Genomic DNA, 19106 nt, shown 5'->3' on the forward strand with positions numbered 1-19106 from the left:
AATATATATGTGCAATAAGGGATACTACAGTTCCGCCTAGAGGGCCAAATGTTTGTTAACAAGCTGTCAATTTTCTTACAATTTGTGCATTTCGTTACATTTTTTCGAATAACAACACAGTGGATCGTTGTTTAGATCACTACAACGCATGTTATGATAAATTAATAAATTTAAAACATATAATAACAAATTTAATTTATTTTATTTGTTTTGATACATATTAAGTGATGGCCACAGACAAATAACCTCAGACTGGTTACAAGTAACAAACAAAGATTACTTAGAACTTTAAGATAGAGCTTAAAGTTCTAAGTAATCTTTCCCATCGATGTTTGAACCTTTATGGCATAAGAACAAAAAAAATAAGTCAAATGTTTTTTTTTGGTTCCTGAAACTTCACGAAATTTATACAACGAAGAATAAAAATAATCATAGAGTATATAATTTTTTTTATATTTTGATTTAACAATAGCTTCTTCTTAGCACGATACCAATTATTAAAATAAAGGCATAGATAATTAAATTGTCCTTATTCACTTTTGGTTTATATACTAACATTATCACTAATGGTAGATATAGGGGTTTTCTCCTCCTTGTCCGGGTTAGAATGTAAAGGACACGGGGCCCGTTTGACGCTACGTTTACTTTGGGGCACTTTGGCGATCCTTTGGTTCCTATGGGGATTCCTACAAATAGGCGGTTTGTGATCCCCAGTCGAAGCTCCTTTGTCGAAAACCTTGCACTTGTTCTGAGGTGCAGGCTTAGGCCGGGGTCAGTCGATCACGTGTTTGATTTTTACATACAGAACGCAAGAGAAGAAAAATCCGAAGATCGGTATAACTGACATACCGACTCCGACCGCGGCCAATATGATCAGGTTGTCTCGTATGTGGTTTGTGAACTGTCGTATGCATCCCTGAAAAGAAAAAAAAATATATTTTTAATAATTTCTCTAGAGCATTTAGGACAGTTTATTATATCATTTATTTATTCTTTAAAATAATTGTTTTATAAATATAACCTAAAATAAACTATTTAAAACTAAATAAAATCTAAAACGTCTTCGAAACCACCGCAGCGAGGTACAGTTCCTAAGATACTGGCAGCATTGCCCCTTTGGATGCCCAAACTAATTCGTTGGCCAAGGTAACTGCCCGCTCTAGGATCACCGGTAGACTTGATAACCCTTTTCGATAGTTCTTTGAAAACAGCTCGTGCCTCCGGACCCCACGGTCCCGAAGTATCTACTCCAAAAGACACAAAAATGAAGCTGCTATCCAGGTTTTCATATTTACGCCTCTTGGCCTGCTCGGCACTGGTAGCAGCCGCACCCACCATTGACGAGGTGGCCTGGATGTGTGATGCAGCTAGGGTATCGACACAAGTTGCATCCCACACAAGTGATCTTTCTAGCCTCCAAGGTATGAGCGTTATACCATATAATTTCTCTTTGCCCATTGTCGCAATGCAGTCCGGTCTAAAGGGCGTGGTTGCTGGTGTTACACTTACACTCAGGTTGATGGACACAGGGCAAAACTTTGCAGGATGTGTTCCTTGTTTGATCTGAGAAGTGCTATCTGCTTTGACCAAAAAAAAACACTCACAATAATTTTGAATGAGATCTATCACTTTTTGCATAGCTGTAGCACAAATATCCCTATCCCTATCCCTACTAATCCCTACTAATATTATAAATGTGAATGTAAGTTTGTTTATAACGCTTTCACGCAAAAACTACTTAACCGGTCCTCATGAAACTTTGTTCACATATTCTTGGAAGAATTAGAAGTCATATAGGATACTTTTTTACATTAAGCTCAGTTCCTTTGGGAGAGGGAACGAAAGTGTTTGACGATTTTACACCATAACTCCGACAAATTATAACCGATTTAAATAATTATTTTTGTACTATAGAGGTTATAATATGTGTTTAATTTTGCCCAAACTGTGGTTGGAGATAGAGGAGAGAACTCTTCAGCGGACAATGCTTTAATTTTATTTTACAACTACAACTAAATTTAATGCTACATCAAAAAACAAAATCAAACGCAGAAGAAGTCGCAGGCAACAGCTAGTACATTATAATAATACAAATTAAGGTATTACTTACATGATAGTATATGTTGGAGGGATGATCTCTGGCCCCGCATCTAGTGGTGACGGTTTTGCAACAAGAGTCTGGCACCAAGAGGCGAGGATCGTGTTCGTGCCAAGCGCTTTTACGCCAGTCCGAGTACCGCGTCGCACCGCAACATTTGAACTGAAAGTTTTAAAATAAAGCTTACAACTTCAATACTGTCTCATGTATTGAAGTTGTAAGAGAACGAGATCGATATGACATCCTTAATAATGTTATAAATATTGGAATAGAAGCAGGCGTTACTTTGCGGAATTCCATGATATATTATGAAAATGAAGCTTAATTTAATAGTAAATAAATAAATTACTTCTGCTTTTCGCAAATTAAGCTTAGTTTTCATAATATTATAAATGCAAAAGTTTGTTTGTTTGTTTGTTTGTTTGTCAAGTCAAGTCAAGTATTTCTTTATACAAAAAAGTCAAATATGACATAGAAGTGAGTTGATGGCGATAACTAAATTCGTCAACATAAAACTTTAGCTACGAGGGTTCCAAACGCGCCCTGGTCTAAGAAGAAGCCCACAACAAACCGGACAAATTAGCCGGTAGTTTTTTTTGTTATCACCATCTCACAACCCCAAAGTAAGCGTAGCTGTTCTAACATGGACAATATACATAATTACTTAGAAAACACAGATAAACGACCAGACACTGAAAAACATTCAGGTTCATCACAGAAATATTTTCCAGTTGTGGGAATCGAATCCACGGCCTTGGACTCAGAAAGCAGGGTCGTTGCCCACTGAGATGGTAGTATATGAATTTTATCGATTGTTTATACAACTTGTAAATGAAAACCGAAATACAAGTACTTGTAAATGAAAGCTTTACAGGCACGATTTGTACTGTTTCTTAGACTTATGTGTGAAAACTAAAACCTTAAAGTTTTTGAGTAAACCACTGCTGTAAACACAGTAAACACTTTTAATGAAAGAAAACAGATACAGCCGTAACATCACATGCAAAATTTAAAGTCATGCGTCGCGTAGCGTAGGTTTTATGCGCGTGTCGGTTTTTTATCTTCAATAGGGTTGTCATGAGTTAACACTTAAAATGTTTTGAATTTGTTTGTATGGAAACATAAATATGCTTATATTGATTTAATATTTTTACAGGGTGATACCTAATGAAATGTACTTATGCGTCCTTCAAATTTATATCGCAATTCCGTTACACGGTGTATATGGTTTTAAATACCTCAGTCTGCATAGTGTCCACTGCGTCTGTAATGACAGTGTCCAGTGCGTAGTTGGATATGAAGGTTGTGTTAAGTTCCGCTCGTAGCTCGTCTTCGATGGCCACCTCGTAGTAGTACGCGAGCCCTCCCGCTCCAGCTTCCAGGATGAACGTGATCAGCAGGAAATACGTGTACTGGAATAAATGAATAAAATATAGATTCAGCCATACTATCTAGACTTATACAAATAATAAAGCCAAATTTTCTTGTTAGTTTGAACGCGCTGAATTCTTTGACTACTTGAAGATTCTCAACGGACAGGCGATGTTACGGTCCTACGACACAACGTTGCAACGAAGCAAAGTTGGCTTAAATAGGCTTTACTTATAATAATAGTTGTTTTGGCATTACGAGATATCTTGTTTGGTATAAAGATTGAAGAAATTATAAATTGTACCATATAGATTTAAATGGATATACTATAATAAAGCTTTATTTTTTGACGGCCGATTGGCGCAGTGGGCAGCGACCCTGCTTTCTGATTCCAAGGCCGTGGGTTCGATTCGCACAGTAATAAAATGTTTGTGAGATAAACATGGATGTTTTTCAGTGTCTGGGTGTTTATCTGTATATTACAAGTATGGGAGAGAGGGGCCACAATTAACAAAAAATATATTTTTATTTGTAGTTTATAAATTATTTAACATTTAGACTAGAATTTTTGGATAATGATACTTTATCTATTCAGGTATTATGCAATTATCTCAAAAAAATTGTAGCCCCGGCCTCACCTACTTATGTATATTATTCACAAAAAATATTCATCAGACATATTTAGTATCCATAACAAGCTACACTTACTTTGGGGCGAGGTGTGTATTGTCCTAGTATATTTATGTCCTCAATGTAAATGGCACTTTTATATTCTTACTAATGTTATATGCGCAAAAGTGTGTGTTTGTTTGTCCTTCCATTACGTCCTAACTAAGCAACCAATCAACTTGACTTTTGGCATAGCTGCTTGAAAGGACGGAGAGCAGCATAGGCTACTTTTTATTCCAGGAAAACGGAATGTTCCTACGGGATATGGAAATATAAACCATAATAAACGCGGACGACGAATGTGGGTAACAGCACAGTGAAGATATAAAGTACTCACACACAGTAAACTGGTTCTGTTTTCAGTCTTAAGGCCGCAACAGCCCAGTGCGCTCAGAGGCAGGCCTAGGGCGCCCGCGATGATCAGCAAGTACGCGATGGCGGCGTAGGTTGGGGTGGGCAGCAGCGGCACGAATCTATGCCGCGATGCCACTGTACCAGCACCTACTAATAATACACCGGCACCTGCGAACTGAACACTTTTAAGTTATTACTTTATCATCAAGCGGTGATAGCCTGAAAGCGGTGGTAGTCTAGCGGGTAAGGCTTCGGCTTTGCTTTCGTGGAGACCGAGTTCGAACCCCGGCACGCACCATTAACTTTTGGGAGTTATGTGCGTTTTTAATTTTAAGCAATTTAAATAGTGAAGGAAAAAACATCGCGAGGATACCTGCATGCCTGAGAATTCTCCATAATGTTCTCAACGGCGTGTGAAGTCTACCAATCCGCACTTGGCCAGCGTGTTAGACTACGACCTAAACCCTTGCAACTTGCCTTTACCGTTGAGTTTACTTAGAAAAGTTAGAGGTGCGTGCTGGGATTCGAACTCGCCCCTCCGTAAGTGAAGTTAAAATCCTGCCCACTGGGCTATCAGCGCGTCCAACATATAAAATACTTATTCAGTATTTTATAAATACGCTTGCGTTTAGTACAACTAATATAAACCATAATTATAAATTAACCTTGAGACTCAATGCGTGCATAGAATTCACTCTGTTGGGAAAACGTTATGTGTGTGTGTGTAGTGGAAAAATTTACCTAGTTTATCTTTCAAATTGTAAAGAACGTGTTAGCTAATGGAAAAGTTTTAAGTATTATATCATCATCATCATCATCATGAGCAGCAGCTTAGTAATTCCCACTGCTGCACCAGCACTCATTAGAGACGGTTTTGGAGCATAGACCTACCACGCTGCCCTAATGCGGGTTGGTGGGCTTTAACGACTATTATCACAAGTTAGTGATATTATACGGCACCGATGGCTTAGAGTGCTTTTTGAGGCACGGGTTGACACTGTCGATTCCCTAACTCTGGGCTGGTACTCAAAATTCTTTGAACAGGAAAAACTCATTCACTAACAATTTTTGGCCAGGCGGATTCGAACCCAGCACCTCTTAGATACACGTGTTAACCAGTAGACTAAAGAGGCTGTAATCATTACATAGCACTTTGTTATTATGAAATCATTAAAAAAATTGCTCTGGTAAATAGATGGGTAATTGCGCCTTGCAAATAAGATAAGCTTGTAGTTCCAAGCCATAAAAAACTCCATATAAAATTTACCTAAGAAAATAAACGACAGCCTCCACTAACTTTAATGACTTAAAAATCGCATTTTTACGTGTATGTGTGTGCGTATGAACGTACGTCTGTAATATTGTCTGTAAGAGAAAAACTATCACCTATATACCAATATACACATATAAACAGACCAAAAACACGTCCTACACTGTGCCACTGGGTCTATCAAGCTAAAGAGTAACTGTTAAGCCATGTGTGGCTGTGTGCTTTTACCGACAGCAACGCCCTTCGGACCGGAATATGGCAATGGTGTTTGGCAGATATAAGTAAGCGGGAGTAATTCTCCGGACGAGCTGTCACAAAAGCTATTCCCCACTAAGAATAATAGCTACTACGTAGTAACAATTAATACTATTCTGAAAATTCAGCTTAATTTGATACACTCCGCGAAAAGCAGGATAATCTGTATGGTGTTATTTATAATTTCTTTAATTCTTATACACGGAGCGAAACATGTGTAGAGGGTACATTGCCAAAGATCTGTTTGGTGTGATATAGTGTATAAAGAAATTATAAATTACACATTTATAGTTTCTTTAATTCTTATACTCCAGAAATACAGATTCTCCTGCTTTTCGCGGAGTATAGCAAATTAAGCTTAATTTTCATAATATATCATGAATTTCCGCAAAGTATACGCCTGCTTCTATCCAACATTTAATACTATTTTTTTTTCCTGTTGCCTTAGTAATCTGTGAAACCATGTGACTCTAAAGGTAAACACAGCTGATAGGTTGCCTGTGTATTTTAAGACAATCTTTTTGGTGACCTTATAGGAGGGAGGTCTGGATTCGATCCCAGGCCGGGGCAATTTGGGAATTCATTGTTTCTGAATTAGCTGAATTGTCTACCGACAAAGTAGTGAAGCCAATCAATATAGCGTTACGATAATACATTATTTATTTAGAATAAAAAGGAAATTAAAGGGACCCGAAAAAAAAAAATTTTTTTTTTGCTCGATTTTAGTATAGCTTATACTAATTACACAACCTTTCGTAAGCAGTCCAATTCGCACTTAGTCCATTATATCGATACTACAATACTCCGTCCGGTAATTGCCCCCCTTTCTAACAAACTTGTCTAGTATACGTATTGCTATTTCTATAATAGAAAAAATACATTTTTACATACAATAGAAACAATATCTAAGCATCGCAAAGGTATATCATCATTGATAAGGTTAATTGTTAGGTCAATGTCTGAAACATCTAACCGTGTACTATTTTAATATCGTAATATTATACCTAAAATATCCGTACCCCTTAAAAGGAAACGTATAGTTAATATACTATGTATTTGGTTAAATTATGAGGCGCCCACGAATAAAAATAGCTCCTTTTGTTGAACTAAATACCTATATTTGTAAACGATATTGTATATAGGTAGTACTTTTCGAGGCACGTGGGTTGGCACTGCCAATTCTCTAATCCTGTGCTGAAACTGAAAATTCTTTGAACAGGAAAAACTTATTACCTAACTATTTTTGGCGAGACGGTTTCGAACCCAGGGCCTCTTAGGAAACCTATGCTTTCGTCTTTTATTTGTTCTGTATATTTTCATAAACCTCTACGACACATTTTTTCTTACATATTTCTTATGTACCCTTAATTACTTTTAAGTGTACCTAGAGATGGTTTTAAATATACTAAAAGCATACATTCATAAAGAATATCACTTTTTATTTATTTCAGTACATTTTTTTCTTCTATTTTAAAAGCATAATGTACCCTAAAAGGTAATGAAAAAAGTGTTGAAATAATAAGTTAGAAAACACTGATCTTGTCATGTTAAATGTGCGGGTATGAATATCTATTATAATTCAACTTGTATATTGATGAATATTGTACCTTGGTGAATATTAAATATTATAACATACTTAGATTGACAATATAAATCGTGCAGTATATGTCATGATTGTAAGAAATTCTCCCCCAAAAGGGTTAATTCCCATAGGGGATGAAAAATATTTTTTTAGAACGCGCTATTTTCTAGAATTAGCAGACAATTCTTGAAGAAAATCATAAGTTATAAAGCTATTTAGAATATAAAAGAGGGAATAAAATATATTATTTCTCCATTCTTTAAGATGAAAATTAATATTTATCAATGCAATTAAAATAGTATACTTTAACTTCAGAGTTCATAAAAACTTCACCCCCAAAGAGATTAAATAGGGATGAAAGTTTATTTTTTAGAACGTTTAGCACGTTCTAAATAACAGGTTATAACAGTCCAATTTAAAAAAACTTTATTGCATTTTTTGGCCGAATTCTTGCGGACGGTATAGCAGGCTGGCGACGCCGCAGGTAGGGGTATATTGTGTAGAATCCGGAAGAAAGTCTTTTTATGAGAAACTTATACATATTATATACTAGCTGTTGCCCGCGACTTCGTCTGCGTTTGATTTTGTTTTTAAAGTATTCAGTATCGCTAAGCCTTAAATGAGTATAGTAGTATATATATAAATATAACATGTGAGTTGTGACTGTCAATTAATCATAGACAAATAATTTACAATAAAATAAAATTGCGACTATAATTTAAGACCTAAGCTATCCTATCTCTTAAGTTGGACCAGACTGCTCACGGTGTGCCAATTTAATTTAAAATCGGTTAAGTAGTTTAGGAGTCCATCGCGGACAAACATCGTGACAGGAGATTTATATATATTAAGATAATATATATAACATAACAAATTTTACGCGGAAAAAGTCTCGGGGATCCGCATGTTAATTATAAGTGGTTATCGCTTCGCTCGGTTAAATAGTTAAAATATTATAATGTGAAAATGTATGCATGTGACCTTGCAGCTCATTTGCGAACGTTACCCACTGATTACATGTTACACGGATTAGAGTAATTTACTGCCGGGCGTTCACACGAGCAGAGCAGAACAACTATATCCTAAGTATAAATTTTGCACGCTCTCAATCGTGAAGTCATTTTCGAGTATCAAAATGCTTTGACGTCAAAGTAAACTGTAAAACAAGATGAATACACTTGTTTCAGAGTCGCTTCCCCTGACAGCTCTGACCAGAGAGCTACCCGCCAAAGACATTTTTTTTTAACCTTGATGATATCTACTGAAAAGGAGGTATATCCCTGACCTTTCTCGAGTCTCATGTAGGATTTTTTTAAATTAATAATAATCTAATTATAGGTATCCACCTAAATCTGTGTTTGATTGCGTCTGGTTAAAAAAAAAATAATCATTCATTATTTTTATTCAAGGCTAGTTTAGACCTGGTTCTAGCAGTGCTCATGCTTGGATATAATGACGTGACGTGTGTGAGACCGCTGAAGACGCATTTGAGGTCAAAGAAAAGTCTTACCCTGTCATTACCGTGTATCGATGTTCGCAACAACCTGTGCGATTGCAGGCGTATAAATTTTATACTAAGGCTGGTGACTAATGCCACTCAATGAAAGGGTGCGATTAATAGCTTATGCAAGAGGTGGAGGTGATACATAGCTGTTCACAGATTAAAAAGGTTTCCGATTAGATTGTACATATATTGGGAGCAATTGGGCCTTATCTAACAATTGGCTAAACAGTAGCAACTTTGTCAGGTTAATGCAAAATTTACGATAAATATACCTCACTGGAAAGTTTTTGGCCTAGAAGAAGGTACAGTTGGATATACACACGCTTTAGAGAAGTTGCGCCTCATATATGTACAAATGATACTGAAGAGTACAATTTTAAAAAACATTTTAAATAGTTGACATAGTAAGAAAATCTACTCACCAGAAATATTACGTTGAATATATGCAGAACGCATTTCAGGAAGTTGACACTGCAGCAATCTGCGTCTCTGGATTTTCTCGGCTTCACTTTTTTCTTTTTAGCCAAGAGTGCACTGGAATCCTTCTTTTTTTCTTCTGCCATTATATTCTGCAGGCAATAGTTTAAGCCTCCTTTTGAGATCCAAACAAATTTTTCTCAGCATAAGTTGTCGGGTTTCAATTGAAGACTTCCTGAAAATGAAAATTAATACTTTGATACATTTGCCACTTGTGAATGTGAATCAATAACTAGTAAGAATACTTACAATAATAACACTTAAAAAGTTTTGGTATGGATTTTAGTAGTAAAAAACATAGATCGGTTTTACTGTTTATTAGCATTACCAGCCTTAATTTCAAAATGGAATATTACAACACTAAAGCTAAATAAACATACCATAATTGACAATTAGTAAATTTCAAATAAAATTTGTATAGAGTGGTAAAAAATATTGTTTTGTGGAAATTATAAGATAGTAAAGTATATACATAACATCTCAGTATATAAAGAAAGAAATTAAACAGATTTGTGTCTTTAAGCATTATTTTACATTCAGTCACTTTCATCACATGATTGATTCATTATTAAAGTCTATCGAAATCCTTCGGATTTCAGTTACCTACAATACATCAATACGAAAACAATATTATGAAATAGTATATAATATTATATAAAATAATGGCAATAGTCCATTTTTAAAACGTTGACAAGAAACTAGCGATTCCACCATCAGTCATTCCATATCACTATTCATCATACTGTTGTAATGTCATTTCCAGTTTATCAACAATTTTTTTGTAAAAAGTAATTTGTTGTCTCAAGAACTTTTGCATTGTGGCTTTGAGGTCTACAGTTCTCTCTTGTTTAAAATGATTTATTTCAGCAAGAAGAGCATACGATATAACATCAGTTCTCCTTAATACTTCATTCAACTGTGCTACTTCCATTTTGTGTTCGGCGGTCAATCTTTCACACTCTCGCTTTTTTTGAACAGCTGCTTTGTGATTAGCTAGTACATCCGGGAATGATCCTACAATTCCTTTGTACAAGTGAAATTTGTCTCCGAGGGGCTCCCAATCATATTTAGGCTGCTCTTCATACATCCTACCAATTTCTATGTAAGCACCACCAGTTAATTTAATTGCAGATGTAAGTTTAGATGTTGAAATTACAGTACCTTCATCCAAACTCAGTGCATTTCCTAAATTATAAAAAGCCTCGCCAACTTTTTGGCAATCTGTTTTGTATGGTGCCTGGAATCTTTTAGTTTGTGCAAGACACATGTTTGTGACTGATTTTACCGATGAGTCCATACTATTTACAAACGTATGGCATTGTTCTGTTATGTGGTCCACCTGTGTTTGTAATAAAGCTTTCTCAGGTACAACTAGTGATATACAATAGTTTAAGCCTAACAAGTTATCTCTCTCCGCCTGCCTCTTTCCAGCTTTCCAACGCTTTTCATCTGTACAAGTTAGAAAATGCTGCCACACCTCACACTTTGATAGTACTGGATGTTTCGACATCCAGTCTACAAACTCTTGTAACTGAACTCTTCGACGTTCAATCAGCTGTTCATCATACCGGCCAGCAATTTGCTTGTCTGGTAATGGTGGGATTGGCACAAGTGTAAACTTTTCCTGCAACCTCTCATGCAGCCAATCAAAATGCTTATATCTTCTGGAAACCTGTATATTATTAAAGGAAGGAGTCAGCTGATATGCAATGAAGCTTTTTATACCTTTGAACTTTGACTCTTTTTTTGGTGATGCCACTGTCACATTATATGGCTGGGGAATGGCTGCCCAAATGTATCCATCTCCCTCTTGAACTATATAAACTTTATCTGATTCTGGGACCTCTACATTTAATGTTCCTAATAGGTAACTTTCTCCACTGACTTTGGATGATGGAGCAAACTTACTTTTTCTTACAGTTCCCACTGAAGAAAAGTTGGATGTACCATCATCTATCTGGCTATTGTAATCTGCAATGGGCATTCCTGGTAAAGGAGTAAGGGGTGCTTGTTGATTCATAGATTTAGTGTTGGGAGCACCCGGGCCTATTTCAGAATAAGTGTCTTCATCCCAATCATCTTCCCACCCATCATCATGTGATGTTGATTTATGGTAGTTACTATCTCCAGCGTTATATTGTTGGTCACTCCAATCATCAGCCGCTTGGTCATATCTAGGTGCAGGCGGGGCCATTTTAGCAGGTGTGTTTTCTTCTGGGCTGAGTTTCTGTACATATGCTGCAGGAAATAAGCCTGTTTGTCCTTTAGAGTTTTTCCCTTCCCACCATCCTTCACCAATGTCTGTGTTCATAAGTGTTAATATTTCTCCACATGTTATGGTCATTTCTGTTGTCCCAGGCTCCCCTGTGAAGTCATACAAGGCCTGCACCTGGTTCGCCATGGTGGACCCTGCTAGTGCTACCTACAACAACATCAGAAAATATAATCAAAACACACATTGGATTATCATTATTAATACATCACACAAAGTTGTATAGTTTATATCTTATCAGTGTTATCTACAAATGTAGGGAGTATGCTTGAAGGTGTGATAAATGATATATTCGCTTGGATATTTAAATTTTGAAAGTAGAACGATTAAATTAGGGCGTTATTAGTTCCACAAGGAGTTGACACATTTTCTTAACAACACCAATTAAGCTTAACAATCAACGAGAAATGAGACTAATATAGCTATCGTACAGTATCTTCATTATCAGGGCTAAATACTGCAAGAACGATTCTATAAACTCTTGATTTAGAAAGACGACTTTAACGTAATGATACGTTTTATTGTTCAACTTGTGCTTCGGTAAAAGTGCATTAGCGCTTTAGGTCACTTGCTAGATAGTTTCTTTTACACGAATACGTTAGCATTTTGAAAGGACTTTGTATTATAATAGAAGACAACAGAGATATTCTCGTTTTGTAATGAAAATCAATGACGTCAATATATAGACAGGTATTATGAACAATCTATATAAGTAAAACGATTAGTATAGCAATAACTAAATTAGTATGCTTGAATAATACGAAAACCTTTAAAGTTTATATTGTTACTTACTTTTTTCCACAAAAAACACTAATTTCAAGGCGGATACACTACTCGTACAGTCATCTGAATGACAGTTGACTCAAGAATTTGTTTTCATTGTTGGCGTTGTTTTCCTTTACGTGTCCGATAAAGATGAAATCAAGAATTCTAATTGGCTACTATAGCCATCAAATTCTTCGTTGACCAATCCGAAACAGAGTGCTGTCAAAATGTCTAACTGATCCACAGAGTAAAAACCAGAACTTGTTGCCCAGATTATAAATACCAGTATTATTTCCGCATGTGTGACATAGATGGCGTTTGTGAATATTACTACGGCGCCATCTGTAGGCGCAGGAAGATAAAGTCAAACTTTGGAACAAGTTGTAACACCAAGAATTTTTTTAAATAATTTATTATGGTAAGCCGATCTTCCGTTCAACACATAGGTTTCTTCACCTATCTATTTATCAAATAACTTTAGTCTGTAATCTAAATTACTAAGTTGTTGTTATTGGTTGCAGTCATGAGTGGTTAGGACGAGTTCCGCATCTTTTGGTGTTGAACTGTTGCCAATTTAGCTTTGTTATTTCGAAACCTATTCATTTCTTAGCAAAAATATTGGCTTTGGCCGCATTTTTATTTTATTCTTTACATATAGTATTTTTATATAGCATTGGTATTAACAAACAAATTGAAAAAACACTAAAAGTTTACATGCTTCAAACAACTACCATCGGGTTATTGTTCTATTACATTTGTACTTATTTTTAAACCTTACGGAGTTGCTATTTGTATACACGTCCATATAGGTAAGGTATAAATATTTCCTGAAAAGCTAAAGCACAAATTACGGCAGATGCTCCGACTTTCGCTTAAAATTATGGCGCTGCTGGTTTGAAATTAGGTATGCTGCAATTTTTATAGAAAACTATTGAGCAGATTTTCATATTGTTTTGGCATTAAGTAGGAAATACACTTCAAATCAGGTTCATTGAAAAATTTAATCTAAGTACATGACACAAATTTAACTGCTTGGTAAATTTGTTTGATGACAAGCCGCCATTTCTAGATTGCAAATAAGTAAAATAAGATACTAGCGACCTGCCACGGCTTCTCTCGGCTGCAATGTTGATACTAATATATACGGCAATTCGGATTGATTCGTTGTACATTAATTTAATCTATCTCGTTAGGTTTAAATGTTGTAAGCACAAAAAATATAATAACGACATAACATTACAAATATTCGAATTTCTTTGCGTAGATATCTCTTCTAAAATATATGCTTACCTACTACATATAAATCTTTCTTATTTTGATCTACATGAAATTCAAAATGTCCTATCCTACATTACGTATTTATTTGCATAAAAATACTGTATTGTTAAAAATTTCTTGGTAAATTACCCATAATTTTATTTTTGTTTCTAATATGTAAAAGATAATTGACTTTAAACAAAACAGATAACTGTAGGTTAGGTTTCCTCAGGATATAAACATATACCATCGCGAACTTTTTATTCGATCTTTTTAAGGTAGGTTTACAATTTCATAGTATATTATTTTGGTCTGATGTGTAAGGTTTAGCCAGCGTTTGTAATGTAAACGTGTGTGTTGCGACACCATACTATACTACCGTCCTTTTGAATCACTATAAATTGCTGAAAAGTGAATTAAAATCCGTTGCTTATTTTAAAATATGTAAGCGTAAAAACCAGGGGAGAGACTTTGTTTCATATTATGTAAAGAAAATGAGACAAATCTATCGTGGTGGTGAATGTGTTTGATGAAAGGTCTTAATGTGTAGATTTCAAATATTATAAGATTTAAAAAACCGGAAAACGGATCGAGATAAGAACCGAGACCGACGACCGTGCTCTCCAAGGCACCGGTGTTGAGCCCGCAAATTTCCTAACTCCGAGCCGGTACTGAGATTTATTTTACAGACAATCCCAATACCAATTTCTCACAAAAATTACGTAGGTATTCCGAATCACTTCATATAATTATTAACAAATTATAGGAATTTTATCGTCAAAAAATGCTCCGGCTAATTCCATAGTAAAAAATTTTACAAATGCTTTTTTTTATTCCACTGCAAGTTACGAGATACCGTACCGTGGTTTTTGATAAAGCGGCCATTAGATTTAAAGTCAAGGTTATAAGAGTAGGCACTGAAGATTAATATGGCATGGAAATGATATTTACAAGCCCCGACTGTAGGACTAATTAGGTACTTACTTAAACTAGCTACGAGAATAACTGTATAATCCAGGGGCTCCCAAACTTGTTAAGGCGCACTTACAAGTTATGAAATTAACTAGTTAAAGTAAATAGGCACTTGTTTGTTAGGCAGATAGGCAAAAATAAATCATCCTCATTAAAAAACTAATAAAATCATAGGAATAAATAAATAAAAAAAATATTTGTAAAATAATTTTACCATATAGCAGGGATGGCTAAGTTTGGTTTTTCCAAGTGTAAGACAAGCTGTGACACCGGTGCAAAAAGATGATTGTTATAGTAATTTTATTAAGTGGGTAAATAATTACACTTTGATAAATTAATGTTTTTCAAATATTTTGTACAATTGCTCAGGATTTTTACAAATGCGCTAATAATTAGTTTCAAGAAACAATTAATATTTCATGAATTGAGTTCGTAGGTATTTTGATATAGATAGTATAAATACGGGAGCATTTTCGATACACTTCAGTCTTGTATGAGAATCTAGACGATGCAGAGATACCTCACAGTGTCTAAAGCGTTATCACTATCAAAAATGTTTATTTTTTTGCAGTGCAGAAGTTCTCTATTTTCTACGCCGCGCAAGGCGCCGCGTCGCCCAGTTTGGGAAGCCCTGGTATAAATGCGAAATCTGGATGGATGGATGTGTGTTACTAATTACGCCAGAACGGTTTCACTGTATCTGGATGAAATTAAGCACGGAGATAGCTTAAAGTTTGTAATAGAACATAGGCTACTCTTTATCTCGGAAAATTTGACAGTTCCACAGATCGACATGTTTTTTTTGCATAGTGGTAGTTTACGAGTCCGAGAATAATAAGGCATACACTTTAAAGTTCCCACGCGAACGAAGACGTGAGCAACAATGATCTCTCTAATTAATTAGAAATCTCTTATAGCTAATAAGAATAAGCAAAAAACATTTTTATTCGTGTCATTTTTCGTACTGTATGTATATATTATACATTTAAATTAACTTTACCTGCTATACTATAACATAGTTACTTAAAAATATCAAACAAAAAAATCTAAGTATCGAATGGATAGAAAAAAATTAGAACAAACTTTGAACATTAGTTGTAAACAAGAATAGCACTAGTTAATTAAGAAATAAATATTGCGAAACCGCTAAATAAAGAAAAAAAAGTAGTACTTTGCCGTAACGCTATATCCATTGGTACTAAGTTGCGTCGGTGGTTTCTTAAAGACTTAGGTTAGATATAATAGTCATAGAATAATGAACGTTTCTATAATTCACACCAGCTGCTCCGGATTCCATTAATTTGTGCGTAACTCAGTGAGATCAATGGCTGGGATTCCATCCGGAGTTAATAGTCTCAGTGTAATTAGAACAAGAGATCGTGGATATAGATTACGGTCACTATTAAACAATTCGATGACCAGAGGTTCAGCGATAGGTATGCTACCTCGACAGTAATAGGTCCTTATGTTGATGCACAGAAATAGATTTTGATAAAATGGTTTATAATTGTTATTCTACAGGCTTCAAAGGCCGCTTTATGTAAAAAAATCCTTCAAATGATGTTGACAGCATTCGTTATTAGATAAGCAAAGGTTAGTTTTTACTATTTTGTTACGCGTAAGAAACTGTATAAACAAGTAATTACATGCCTCGTAATTCTGACAATTATAAGAGCACATTTGTCTGAATTTTATTACAGGAAATACTATTAAAACTTATTAGGTCCAATTTATAAATGTTCGTCCGCCATGAAATTTCCATTTGCCATTAAAAAAAAGATCCCGGGACCGCCTACGCCTTGACCACCGATTTCTACCTCAGGCAGGAGACAAAAGGTGTATACCCCGATTATATTCCCCGACGGGGGAAATAATTAAAGTGTCCACCTGCAAAGCACGGGAACATTGAATAGGAGAAGTTTACCCCCGTTTATTATTACACATATATTTTGGATATTATTTCCATTTGCTCTGATAGTTGATAAAGCTGTGGGGAGTACATACACTTTTATCCTTTACCCGGGGATATAAGGCCCATGCTAGCCGTGCTGATGCTCAAAATCGGTCATACGTTATGTACGTATCGGGTCACAATCAGACAAGAAATAGATACTCTCAAGTTTATACTATTTCACCGTATTTATAATACTGTTTAAAATGCCTCAAAATTAGTAGTATACACCTCATGGTGATTTAGGCGGATGCCCGAGGCTTCGTCTGCGCAGGATTCTTAGAAACAATTCTTAGCCGACACCTACAGGTGCCGCACTTTAAAAGTTTGAAGAGACCTATAAGCATTAAATATTAAAAACACTAAAAAAATTTTTTTGCAAAAAAAAAACCGAGTTATATAGCCATCCAAGACAAAAGATTTGGAATCAGTGGTTCCTCAGATTAGCGTTCGACCAACTGTTCAGTTTTATAATGTAGGTATGTAGACTAGAGACATACCTCGAATTTAAGGTTCGAAAGTTTTAAAGCCTCGACCGCGATCCGCCTTGCCCCCGTTTTTAAATCTCTGATATTCTCTAACATATTCATATTAATGATGTAAAGGACAATTTTGATAAACCTAATTTGTACAACGAATAATGTATTGAATTGTATAAGGATTAATACTGTAATGTTTTGTAAATAGCCTAGTAAATGTTTTAGATAAAAATGGTTACTGTGGGATATCCTTTCGAGATAAATCGCTGACTTTTAATAGACCTTTTTAAGGTTTAAAATACTGCAGTACCTTTTTTGTATCCATCTCGTAGGGTTCAGCCAGCGATTGCAATGTAAGAGCGAAAAAGTGAGTTTATTTACGACATCACGTTATAACCTCTAAAGTTATCAGTGTTTCTCTACAACTTTATGCATGTATTATACATATAAACCTTCCTCTTGAATCACTCTGTCATCTGTTAAAAAAAAACCGCATCTAAATCGTTTTCGTAGTTTTAAATATCTAAGCATATTTAGGGTTTATGAAGCGGTGATAGCGCATTGGGTAGAATCTCGGCCTCACTTTTGTGGGGGAGTTCGAATCCCAGCACGCACCGTTAATTTTTTTGAGTTTTGTGAGTTTTAAGTAATTAAAATATCACTTGCTTCAACGGTCAAGGAAAACATCGCGAGGAAACCTGCATGCCTGAAAGTTCTTCATAATGTTCTCAAAAGTGTGTGGAGTCCACAAATCCGTACTGGGATAGCGTTGTGGACTGCAGCCCTAACCCCGTCTCATTGTGGGACCCATGCTCTGTAGTGGGCCGGTAAAGGGTTGACGTAAAATGTGTAAAGCATATTTAGGTACAGTCAGACGGCGGGAAGCGACTTTGTTTTATGCTACTCGTATGTAGTGATATAGATATCTAGCGAAGTATCAACAAAATAATTAAAGGAACTTATTTCTTTAAAAACATGGCAGCCCAGATGGCATTCGGTCCGTGCAAAAACTAGTAGATTTAAAGAGGAGTGTGGCTGGCTAACTAACTAGCTTGAATTCCGAGAACATCGGAAAAAAGGAAAAGAACGTATACATACTTCTACAGATGTTTCCAAGGCATGACGTAATTGCGTGATTCTCATACGTATGCAAGGCCAACTTTAATAGTAAACAATGTCATACTTCTGTATAATTAGTTGATATACTGTAGAATTAATGCATTAAATCAATATAATGTACTTAGTCATTATTAAAATATTTTATATAAAATTTTACTGTTCCCACTTATAAAAAGATATTTTCAACAACTCTAATTAGGAGGTATTACATTTCAGAGACTTAATATATAGAGTACTTTGAGTTTGCCCATTATAAATTTTATCTAAATATATAAATAAATAAATAATAAATATACTATGTTATGGGTACTAAGATGACTGATGGATATTTTTATGAATAATATACGTAAATACTTATATATACATATCAACGCCTAGACACTGAAAAACACGTGTTCATCACTCAAACATTTTCCAGTTGTGCTCATCAGAGCGTGGAGAAGCTCCTCCTAATATCGAACGTTACTCAGAGGTATTTGGCCTTGTATTGACAAGAAATAGGACCATCACTTGGCGACCTGGGCGGCCCGCTGAGCTTCTGGAGTGAGCTCGGCTGGCTGAAATGACCCAGCGGGGAGCCGTACCAGTGGCACTTCGTACAACGGAAGGTTTCGGCCGACCAAGTACGGAGAAAGAAGAAGAAGGACTTTTTATAGATCTTTTTAAGGAGTAGAATACTACAATACTAAACGAAAAGCGGGTTAACGGTTT

The 19106-nt window shown here is 35.5% G+C and overlaps 2 protein-coding genes across 5 annotated transcripts in view; both read right to left on the bottom strand.

The window, feature by feature from the left end:
* Positions 1 to 255: 255 nt before the first annotated feature.
* LOC120623733 (CD151 antigen-like) overlaps positions 256 to 19106 on the bottom strand; it is a 138050-nt gene continuing 119199 nt past the window's right edge. For 3 of the 4 annotated variants that reach the window (XM_039889925.1, XM_039889926.1, XM_039889927.1), the window contains 5 exons: positions 9526 to 9755; positions 4476 to 4667; positions 3337 to 3510; positions 2111 to 2260; positions 256 to 916 (listed from right to left, as the gene is read on the bottom strand). In XM_039889925.1, coding sequence (XP_039745859.1) covers positions 773 to 916; positions 2111 to 2260; positions 3337 to 3510; positions 4476 to 4667; positions 9526 to 9666 — 801 coding nt within the window. In that variant the 5' untranslated portion in view covers positions 9667 to 9755 and the 3' untranslated portion in view covers positions 256 to 772. Of the gene's footprint in view, positions 917 to 2110; positions 2261 to 3336; positions 3511 to 4475; positions 4668 to 9525; positions 9756 to 17586; positions 17640 to 19106 lie in introns of those variants that run through there. The other variant, XM_039889929.1, reaches the window with a different exon arrangement.
* LOC120623732 (sorting nexin lst-4) lies at positions 9883 to 12738 on the bottom strand. Its single transcript, XM_039889924.1, has 2 exons — positions 12645 to 12738; positions 9883 to 12002 (listed from the first exon to the last, which is right to left on the bottom strand). The coding sequence occupies exon 2, from the start codon at positions 11979 to 11981 to the stop codon at positions 10311 to 10313; it is 1671 nt and encodes a 556-aa protein (XP_039745858.1). The 5' UTR covers positions 11982 to 12002; positions 12645 to 12738; the 3' UTR covers positions 9883 to 10310.

The sequence above is a fragment of the Pararge aegeria genome, chromosome 5 (genome assembly GCF_905163445.1).
Source record: "Pararge aegeria chromosome 5, ilParAegt1.1, whole genome shotgun sequence".
NCBI classification, from domain to species: Eukaryota; Metazoa; Arthropoda; class Insecta; order Lepidoptera; family Nymphalidae; genus Pararge; species Pararge aegeria.